Source organism: Propithecus coquereli, unplaced genomic scaffold, assembly GCF_000956105.1.
Source record: "Propithecus coquereli isolate 6110/MARCELLA unplaced genomic scaffold, Pcoq_1.0 Scaffold68, whole genome shotgun sequence".
In the NCBI taxonomy this organism is placed as follows: domain Eukaryota; kingdom Metazoa; phylum Chordata; class Mammalia; order Primates; family Indriidae; genus Propithecus; species Propithecus coquereli.
The window spans coordinates 731,340-742,654 of NW_012152840.1; the positions used below are offsets into that span (position 1 = coordinate 731,340).

The 11,315-nt window shown below is 36.6% G+C and overlaps 1 protein-coding gene across 1 annotated transcript in view; it reads left to right on the forward strand.

Annotated features, from left to right (window-relative positions):
- RNF217 (ring finger protein 217) overlaps positions 1–11,315 on the forward strand; it is a 125,801-nt gene that overhangs the window by 95,246 nt on the left and 19,240 nt on the right. The window contains exon 3 of the mRNA XM_012660864.1: positions 9,172–9,336. Coding sequence (XP_012516318.1) covers positions 9,172–9,336 — 165 coding nt within the window. The remainder of the gene's footprint in view (positions 1–9,171; positions 9,337–11,315) is intronic.

Consider the following 11,315-nt stretch of genomic DNA (forward strand, 5'->3'; position numbering starts at 1 on the left):
TAGCCTAGGCAACAGAGCGAGACTCTGTCTCAAAAAAATAAATAAATAAAAATAAATAAAATAAAATATCATACTTGGGGGTTTCGTTTATGTGGGATTTTACAAAAACCACTTGTTAAATTTTTCATACTCAGCAGATGAAAGAAGGGTAAACAGAATGTATCAATAAGCAATAACCAAAACTCTTAGGTGTCTATTTATCTTTCTAGACCCTCACTCAACAACTCCATTCTGGAAGAAATTTGAGTAAATAGAGCTTTTCATTATGTTCTGAACATTGTCAACCTCATACTATATCAAATGGAACAAATGCATTCCTGAATTGAGAGATTTACATTGAGACAACCTTGCCTTTGGTCAAATCCAGTCTTACTTTTTCATTCATAAAATTTCTTTCTTCTTCTCGCTGTAACTCTTGCCATAATTCCAAAAAGGCTTACCATACCGTTTCTACAAGATTGACTTCAATTTCTAATTAGAAATCTAACGTCTAACCTGAAAAATTTCTATAATTTTTTAGTGCAACACCAACTGCATATCAGTATAGGGAACAGGTTAATGGTGGAAAAGTAAAAAATGTTGAAGTTGCGACACTAATGCCCTCATGTGATGCCTAGAGACAGACACGTCACCCACACCCGAAGTTGTTCTCCATAGCAATTATCTTCTGGGGATTTTACGGTGTATTTGTGTGGTTATTTGCCTAAAGTTTCTCTTTCTAACTGGTCTCTAGGAGGCTAGGTCCAGGCTTGCTTCATTCACTGCTGATAACCTGTGTCAAGCACTGTGTCCGGTGGTGTATGCGTTAAAAATTTATTTGTCGAAGGAACTAATAAGTGGGCCAATGTGTAAACAACAACATGTATTATAATAAATGTAGGAGGAAAATACTTAGAGCATAGAAGAAAGAACAGGAGAGATTTGGAAGGCTTCGTTTAAGAGTAAACACATTAAACTCAGCCTTGAAATGTTGAATTTACCAAGGTGGAAAAGGTAGGTCAGAGCACTGGCTTCCCACTAGATTTAAACACTCAGCCTGTCACACCTTTAGCTCTGTAACCTTGAGTACAGTTTCCACATCTTTAGACCTATGTCATAAGAATGTGGGAAAGATTAAATGAAATCACACACATATAAATCGTTTAGCACCAAGTCTGACACAAAGTAAGTGCCCACCACATAGTAGAAGTTAATATGGTTGTTGCCCTTATTAGGCAAAGAGAGCAGAATGAGCAACCCTGAGTATTGAGAAGGGGATGGAGGAGTCAAAAAGAATAGAGATGGAATAAAGATGGGGCGACTGATGGATGGTGGGCAGAAAGAGGGGATGAAATTGACTATGTTTGGAGGGGAAAATTAGTTCAATGTGAAATATATTGATAGTGTTAAGTTTGAAGACTCTTTTTGGGCATCAAAGAGATGTCCAAAAAACATGGCTTGGTAGTGATCTGACGAAGTCATCAATACTGGGGGAGAGGAGGAAGTGTCATTGAACTCATAGAAATGAAAAAATACGCTTTGGGAGGTAGGGAAAGTGATAGCAGTTCTTCATGGAAGAGAAGAGATATCTGCAGAGGATTCAGAGTAGTTATTTTACTCATAGGAGTTTTACTGAGGTAGATGCAATTCTAGGTTTCATTCTTGTTCTGGGTGTAGACCAAAAAATAATACCCCTTTTCATATTGATTTGGAGTGAGAGTTGAAGGCCATGCATATCAACACAGTGAACATGTCAGAGGGAATTCTCTTGTTGATTTCCTTGAGGCAAAACTAATAATAATATCCACTGTTCTTCCAACAAATGTTAAGCAGAAACTTGGTAATTCATACGATGGTGCTTTGATGCACCACAAGGTTAAAGAAAAAAGCCAATAAAATGTCCTGGAAAAACTCTTTCTATGTTCTTACCTCTTTAGCATTATGTTTTCTCCCTTACAATTATAAACCCTCTGGGTGGAAATCATATTTTAAAAAATGCACATATATTTTATTTCCTCATGTGGTAAAATAATTTTTCTAAGGGCTTGAGGAATACAGTCAAATCAATAGGGTCTTCCTATTTGGTGTATTTTAAAGTATGTTTAAGCTTTTTTCTGGTTGTTTTCCAAATGTAAAAATGGTTAAAGCTTTTCCATGAAAGCATGATTAGTATGCTCCTTTGTTCTTCTGTTTTTCCCTGACACCATCACTTTAAGTTGACAGTGTTTACAAATAGAGAATCCAGTGGTGCATCAACCCTGCAAGGTCAAGTTAGTTTATGACACACTCTGATTTCTGTTGGAATTAATGCATCATCCATGTCAGGAGCCTATAGAAAACAAGTGTAGTTTCTTAAAATGGTTGTTGTTGGCGTAGATTTATGGGGGCGATAAAGACGAAGTCATCTAGCCCTGTTTAAAGAAGCCAGTTTAAACAAAGGGTGTGTTATATGTTACCCTTGAAAAAATTTATAATACTCAACTATGATGCAAGCCTACTAAATTGTATTGGAGTGCACGTCTCCCTTCAGTTACTAATGAGGTGCTTTGCTAAAGTTGTTCTTTGTTAGCTTTCTGCATGTATAAATTAGCCATAATAACATTTTTAAAGTTTTTACTTGAGCTTGAACTTCTAACAGCCAAATAACAGAATTTACTGATATTTTAGCCTACATCTGACCTTATTTAAAACACTATAATAATTATAATAATTGAGGCTTACAGCTACCATAAATTGACCTGCAGTAGTATTGAGAACTGTTTTTTCACTTCATCACGTGGTCCCTTGGGTCTTCAGCGCAAGAAAGAAGTGAGGAATCATTTCTCTCTGATGGCCAGCGGGATAGTGGGCTAAAGAAAGCCAAATCTGGTGTTCATTATAAAATGATCTGGAAGATATTCTAGAAGACGTGGAGTTTGGACCTTGTATTAAAATAGTTCTCATCTACCACCCTCTGTACTTCTACCTTTCCATATTTACCCTCTTAGATCTGTAAGGGAACCTAATGGAGCTGTCTACACAGCACAGGAATCCTCTCTACGATATGCCTGCCAGTTGTCCATTCGGACTCTGAACACTTCCTTTGTTAAGGAACTTCACACCTACAGAATCACTCCTTTCTGTTTTCAGAGCGCTCTAGTTTGAAAGAATTCGTTGTTACCTTCAGGCTGAGGTCTCTCTCCTGCTTTCACTTAGTAGTTACAGAGACTATGCCCATTTCCTCCTATACGCTGTGTCATCAAATGGCCCTCCTGCTACTTTGTATGTGTACTTTTTGTGAGATGTTAGCCTTACTGTGTTGTGTTCAGAACAAGGTGTCCTGCGGAAAACAGGATGATGCCATAGTTTTCTGGCTAGAAGTTTGGGCTACACAAATCAGGCAGACTTTTCCAGTACCCTTTATATTCATTATGAAAAAATGGGTCCTCAGACAAGAAATAGACTAAAATACTTCTCTGGGCTTTGCTTTCTGGATTTAGAGGAAGAGTCTATAAATGCTTAAAAATGTTTCCAGGTGATAGGAGAAAGGTGGACTGTTATGAAACAGTGATTCTCAAATTAGGGAGAGAGTACTCTTTTCAAATAACTCCCATTCCCAAGTTTTGGCATACTGTCCTAGGAAAGCATGCCTCCTGCTTGAAATTAAAAGCTAGTATCGCAGTGAATCTATTGGGCAATGAATGATGTGTTACATAAGTAAAAAGAGCCTGGAAATCAATTTTGAGGGAGGTCAGTAAGGTTATTTATATGCTTAAGCACTATATCTTGATACAGCTTATTTTGTCATGTGTTACTCTTTGCATATTTTATCTGCTTTTGGTCCCCAATCTTTAGGAAAGTTTCTCTTTTCTTCTACAGCTTTGTTTCAGTTGTGCTGTGAAAAATTAATGCAAAATCACTTGGCCATATTTGGGCTACGTTCAAGGGAGCCCCATGAAGCCCGTATGTTACTGGTACATCCATGCAGGGAGAGATCCCCAAGCAGACAGTGAAATCTCAGGGAATAAGATTTGAAGCAAGAAGTTAAGCCATGTTTTCCCTTAAGGAGAATCTCCCTCCACTGCCACAACTGTGGCTTTAGGATTTGAACAGACAGTGCTTCCTTGAAGAATTTGAAGCCATGCACCAAAGACTCCTTTTCTCCTTTCTTTAACACCCTGCCCTTCTTCACATCTTCTCTTCAGTAAAAGCATCTTCAGTTCTTTAAAAATCTTTTTATAACTACAAGACTTCCTGATTATTTACCATATTGATTAGTTTCTTTAGGACACACCCTAGCCTGACAGCCATAATTTTTACATGTTTCATATGAGGAGTTTCTGGACCATAGTATATTTTGGGAGACATGCCAGGATTATGGGAATTTATTGGACCCTGTTTATGGGACACTTCTGCAAGGCTTGGGGTTGAGCTAGCTGAAGTGACATCTCCGTTTCAGCTACATTAGAACACTTGCTGTTTCCCCAACATACCATGCGCTCTCAGGCCTCTGTGTGGTGGCTCAGGCTGGACCCTCTGCCCCAAGAGTTACCCCATCACATGTCCCAGTGACATTCTACTCATTGCTTAAGACAACGTATATCTTTTAGCCTTCCCTGAAGCCTCTTTCTCATGGTACCCACTTGTCCAAGCTCTTCTACTCTAGCAGTTATTAAGTGATTTTATAGCTCTTTGGGTTTATGAGGGCTGTCTAGAAAGTACCCAGCCATTGTTAATATAACAGTAAAATATAACATGGTAGGTTACTTTCTGGACAGTGCTTGCATACCTATCTGCCCCCAGTAAATTCCTTAAGGACAAGTATTTCCTATTTTTTGTTTTTGTCTGCCTAAAATCAGTATAATCAGTTCCTACTACTTGAAGGTACTCAATAAATATTTGTTGAATGGGCACAAATCAATTGATAAATGTGTTTCACTATTGAGTATCTGTTTAACCTGAAGTTCTAATAAAGCGAATTCTTGGAAAACTGAGTTAGCTCTTATATTTGTAATGCTACATTTGCACATGGATGCTGTCTAATATTTTGAGTTTGATAAGTAATGATTTTTTGATTTGGTTAAAATTATGATATATATAAGAATGTATAGAATTTAGGCAAGAAAATAATTATCTGGGGTGCTCTTTGGTTTTAGACTCTTTTTATTTTGTGGGTTGTTTATTTGGCATGATGAATTGTCAGGAGAAAATACCACTGGCTTAAGAGCAAGTGGATTGCTGTACTTGTCATCTGAGTGCATAGTGAAGATTTCTGGAAAAACTAAAGGGATTTAAAAGTCGAAAGTCTTTTATCTTTTATGGATTCTGGGGCAAGTTAATCAATATTCCTAACTATAATAATTTTATTCTTGAAACACTTGCAGCGCTGCCTCTTTTAGAAGAGTTTGTGCATTAATCATGAGGCTCCATAAAATGTCATGAGGATAAAACATTTAGTAAACACCATCTGATAATCTAGGAAATAGTGATACCATCTCAGCCACTGATTTTAAATTAGATATATTGGTTTCTTTGAATTCATTTAAAGTTAACTGATGTGTGGTACTTAAACTGTGTGCAAAATAGTTCATTTTGCAAATGATTTACTGAGTGCCTACCACGTGCCGGAAGTTCTGTGTTGCTTAACTCAACAAATCCAGGGTGAATGAGACACAGCCTCCATCCTCAGTGAATTTGTGGGCTGTTAGGAAGATTAGACATCTACATGCCTAATGGAAGTTTCCTGAGAAAGGTACTGAATCTGGTTGGGAGGAATAGGGAAGATATCTTGAAGCAAGGAGCATTTTGATCAGGATTAGATTTCAGTAGACAGATTGAGTTCATTGAACTTGATCCAATTACAAGAAGCAGAGATGTGTTCTTTCTCAGGCTACCTCAACTAGTGAGGTTTACTGTAAGGCTCCACGGGGAGTAGGAAAGGCAGGAAAACAGTCTCAGCAGCCACCAGGCAGCCATCATGGAGAGTCAGACACTAGCCCTGGTAGCATGAGAGCCCCTCTTTCATCTCGCCAGAAGTCAGTGTCTGCCCCTTCTCCGCTGATCTGCACTGTGGTCACTCAGCTCTCTCTGTCTTTGCCCCCATGGGTGTATGTGTATGTGCTTCCCCCTTTCACTCCTCAGCAGAGAAAATCTATCTTGGTTAATCATTCAGCAATGAGCATCCCTGATGCACAAAGCTCATGCCCGCCACCTCTTAGGCAGCTTGCCAACTATGCTAACCAGTTGATACATGTTTTCAGCTTAGAGACTGGTCCAGTAAACCGCAGCCAGGAAGATGGGGTCACATGGTCTAGAGCAGTGCTTTTCCAACTTCAGTGTGTATGTGAATCACCTGGGGGACCTTGTGAAAATGCACATTCTTGATTCAGCAGGTCAGGGGATTCATTAACTGTGTGTTTCCAGTGCTGCTTCCAGGTGCTGCTGATGTTGCTGGTCCTCAGACCACACTTTGAGTCACAAGGATAGGGAGCATGGTGACTTCCATGTGAATGTAATTACTCAGAAGAAAGGCACTCCAGATGTGGTAGACCTGTGGTTGTGAGATGGCACTTCATGTGGAGGAATAATTGTGGCTAAAAGAGTGAAGGAAGATGAAGTGCCCATGTCCATATGTGTTTATATAAGGCCAATTTTGAATATGGTTAAGGTTAGAATGAATAAGGCATCTTCAAACCAAAAAATCAGTATTGAGACAATTCAAATGTAGTCTCTTAATAGCAAAGTTGTTGGGTTGGCTATTACTCTATTATTTTAATCCAAAGCAAAAAAAAATCATTTTGATGTTTCCAGTAAGAGATAAGCAATTGGATATGAATTTAACTTATTCGTATTCACTTAAGGGCTTGCTGCATAACTCCGGTCACACTAAGTCTGTGTTGCTCGTGTGGATATGGGATCGGCAGTAGAACTTGGTTGTTTATTATGAGCCAGAGTCCCTGGTTTAGACACCAAGTGTCATATTCCTTATCACTCTGGTACCTTAAGACAATCACACATTTCTAAATGTCTTCATTAGAGATCCATAGATAGGATAGTTCAGCTCTTAGTCAAAAAGCTCCTTGAACTTTTAAATGTCTGACTTTCATAGAGTGAATCTCAGTTTCAAAGCACCTTTACATTCATTCTTCTAATCGTTTCATACATATAATCTAAATCTGATTGAAAACCAAAGAGATCTTTTTAAAAATTTATTTAACAGTGCTAGAGTCCAGACTTAGAATTATGAATGATGTCTAATAGAACATAACTGAATTAAGTATGCAGACCATTCTGGCGTAATGGCAGATGCGTGAGGAAAACAATGTCTTCCATTCAGACTTCTTCCTCATTTCATTCATTATATTCAAAAGGAAGGCCCTAGGTGATATTTACATCTATTCTTCATTGTTCAGTGACATAGGGCAATAAACATTTTGTCATGTTTTACTACCTGAATCTCACCACTTCAACTCATTCTTCTTACTTTAAAAAATGACTTATTTTAATGTTAATGATCAAAAAGGCAAAAGGAATTATTTTAAATGACCGAATAGTAACATCCTTTTTTAAAAAATTTAAACCAGTTTTTCAATTTATGTGAGTAAAATCTTGAAAAGAATTTTCAAAGTTCACCTTATGTTGGCAATCACCTAGAATTCTGATTTGCCGAATAGTTTAATCACATGACCATCTTTGACTACCACATTTTAAGTTGTCAATTGTCAAAGAAGGGATGCGGTTTAGTATAAAGAAGAGTTTTGGCATGGTGAAAAGTATGCAGGCCTTGGAGCCAGAAAACCTTATGTTTAAATTCCTTCCTCATGCACACTTGCCATGTTATCCTGGGCAAGTTATTTAATCTCTCTGAGTCTTAGTTTCCTCGTCTGTAAACTCATGATGTTCATACCTACTTTGCAGCATCGTTTTGAGGATAAAAATAAACAATGCAGGTAATGCATTCAGCACATGCATTACCATTTAACAGAATTTCAATGAATAAATGTGAAGATTTTTTAAATCATATGACAAAATGCTATTTTTATATAAAATTAAAAACAAAAGAACTTTTATTACTTCATATTTGCATAGAAAAAACATTATTCTTGACATAAGAGAAACTGCAGTGCTTTGAATTATTAACGGGCAAGCTGTGATTGTAATTGCCAGTCTATACAGTAGAACCTCTGATGTCAAAAAAGTGATTCTTCAAAAGATTAAGTGGTGGTATTATATACAGTTTACCAAAAGAAATTCTAACTAATCCTTAAAATGTAGTCAGTAAGTTCACTTGCGCTGCAGTGACATAATGTGCAGGAACAAAGAGAATAGTTGGGTACAAATATTGTTCATCAGGAAGCATATTATTAATTCATTTTAATCACATGGGGCTAGGCAAGTCAGGGCATACCCATATGTTTTTAGAGTGTTAGGACTAGAAATCATGAGAATGGGATATTCCACTCATTCGACAAAGATGTCAGATAAAATATCTTATACGTCAGATGGAAGACATATTTTCATTGTATTCAATACACACAGGCTGTCACATACACTTCCACACAGTGAAAATAGGAAAGCCTCTTTCTGATGGTTTTTTAGGTAAAGGCCGCAGGACCATCATATTGATATGTCTCTAATAATAGGATTCTTTGCATCATTTTTGTAATTAACCTCCCTTAGATTGGAAACAGTCCAGGGATATCCATTATTTTAAATGGTGCTTCATAGCAAGTACTGGTCTAGTAGTTTGTTTGCTAGTGTTTTTCATTTTATGAAGGCATCTGTGGGGCTTTGATTTTATAAGGTGAAACAAGTCATTGGTAAGAAGGCAATGGAAATGACTGGGAAATTGGTTCAAGGGAAAAGTGAGTTGAAGGGCAGCCTGAGTATGAGTAGATTTGGGGGGCATCATGAGCCTTCAGGTTTTACTCTGTGCTTCAATCTGGGAGATTTCCTTAAAGCTGATTGATTTCCAGAATGTCCCAGGTGTTTAATTCCAGTATAGCCTACAAACAGCCAAATCATCCTAGCCAAAGCAATCCTTTCCTCCTTTAATAACAGAATATTCATATCGTATCATAGTTTTGGTCTTATAGAGGGGGAGGTATTTTAAATTATAATCTTTTAGCTAATTTCCCCAAGCATCACCATTCTTACCCTTTTAGATACCTTCAGTATATCCACTAGTACTTAATACTATTTTTCCTTACACAGATCCAGTGCCCCACTTGCCAATTTGTCTGGTGTTTTAAGTGCCACTCTCCTTGGCATGAAGGTGTTAACTGCAAGGAATACAAAAAAGGAGACAAATTGTTGCGTCACTGGGCCAGCGAAATCGAGCATGGGCAGAGGAATGCCCAGAAGTGTCCAAAGTGCAAGGTGAGATAAACTTTAGGAGGAAAGGAAAAAAGCATGTACATCTGGATATAAGTGAACAATATTTACAGTATTGAAGTGAATTATGTTTGTAACTATCTTAATGCGGTGTGGAGAAAAGAGTATTTGGTGTTTCGTTTTAGAAGAGTTAATTATATTACATAAATAAACTGAACATTTTATATATAAACAGTGTATGTTATTATTTGCATTACATTTCAAAATTTAAGAAGGCCACACATAAATATTGATTTAAAACATTGAAATCCTTATTTTCCACTTAAAAATGAAGATGTATGTATATGGAAAAACTGGTATGAAAATTATATGAAAGTGTTATGTCTAGCTTGTCACATGGACTCCAACCACTTTTTATTATGTAGGCTCTGAATCCTTGAAATCTTTCACTTTTGCTTTTCTTTTTCTTATCACTTTAAGATTACATTAAATTAAGCTGATCATTTTGCTTTTTTGTAAATCTGGTGAAGTAGAAGCTAATAGCTAAAATCAGGGTTCAGGGATTTTATGAATCATATTTTTCATCTTTCCCTTGATAATCATGCAAGTAATCAAGATTTAGCAGGTGTTTGAGCTGAGACCTGGATGTTGAAAGTTAGCCATGCCAATAGCCAGGGAAGAGTCTCCCATAGAGAGGTCAGCCAGTAAATCCAGCCAGAATGCTTTGGATTTGATGTTTACAAGATAGGGATCTATTAAATTCTGAAGTTTTTTGTAAACAAGCTTACTTTAGAAAATTATGTGTGTGTGTTTATATATATGTATACTCCACCATATGTGGTTTTCACCTTTTCCCAAATTTACTTTTAGAAATCATGTCTAAATTAGGCCCAATTTTCTTATAAAAACAATTCCACAATTCCTTCCTACAGGCTTAGTACCAGATAAATGCAATTTGAATCGGTCAGAAAATTTTAAAAATTTAATAATTGTGAATCCAATTTGAAATAAATTCAAATATACTAAAAGTATATTCCAAAGCCTATTAACGAGCATAATAATAATGTACAGATTCGCTATACCAAATTCACATACCAGTTTACACATATAGTAAGGAAAAAGTATTATATGAAATAACAAATTGCATTCTTAGCAACTGGAAGAAATTTTTGAAATAGTTTAGATGACCTGGCTCTCTTAAACGTGATGTCTAGAGATGTTTGGGCTAAAACTTTCTTTGTTTTCCCTGTAGAAGGCAGATTGATCTACAGTTACCCTTTTTTATTTTAGAGCTATTTCAGATCACTGCATGGATTGCTCATGGCACTTTCATTTTTCATCACATTGAAGAACAATTAGAAAATGAAGCCTTTCCCCCTTTCTCTTGCTTTCCAGTTTATTCAAAGCTACTACTCAGTTTCAAACCAAATAAAGGCCAGTAGGAACTTAGGGGAGCTGTTATATCATTCTACTTTACACTTTGTTCACAAGTACACTTTATATCTCTTTGGAAAGCTGTAAAAACAATTACCAATTAGGCTGGTTCTAAGACTGTACTCTGAATGAACAACCCTGCAGCATTATACATTGGGGAAATTCTGAATGAACTGATGTAATACATAAAAACATACATTTATTACTGTAATTCCTTAATCTAACATTAAATGGACTCACATATAGGAAGAAAAAGCAGCCAACCATAAGGAATTTAGTGAATGCACTAACAGCTGCCCACAGTTTTAACAAATATAGATAAATAGTTACGAAGAAAGCATACATGCTGGTTCCCCTTTGAAGTAATAGCTAAAAGGTCAGGGCTTTAAAAGGAATTACCTTTTAAATAGCTGAAACTTTGGAAAAGAGCCCTGGAATCAGTTTACATGATTACGTTTGTAGCAGGGAACCTACTTTCTGGTGGGATTCAGGTCCATAAAATTTATATCTGTTTAAGTCCTATTTTATAACTTGTTTTGAGTACAAATGGTTTCATTTTCTTTTTTTTTTTTTTTAAGCATGGCTTTAAA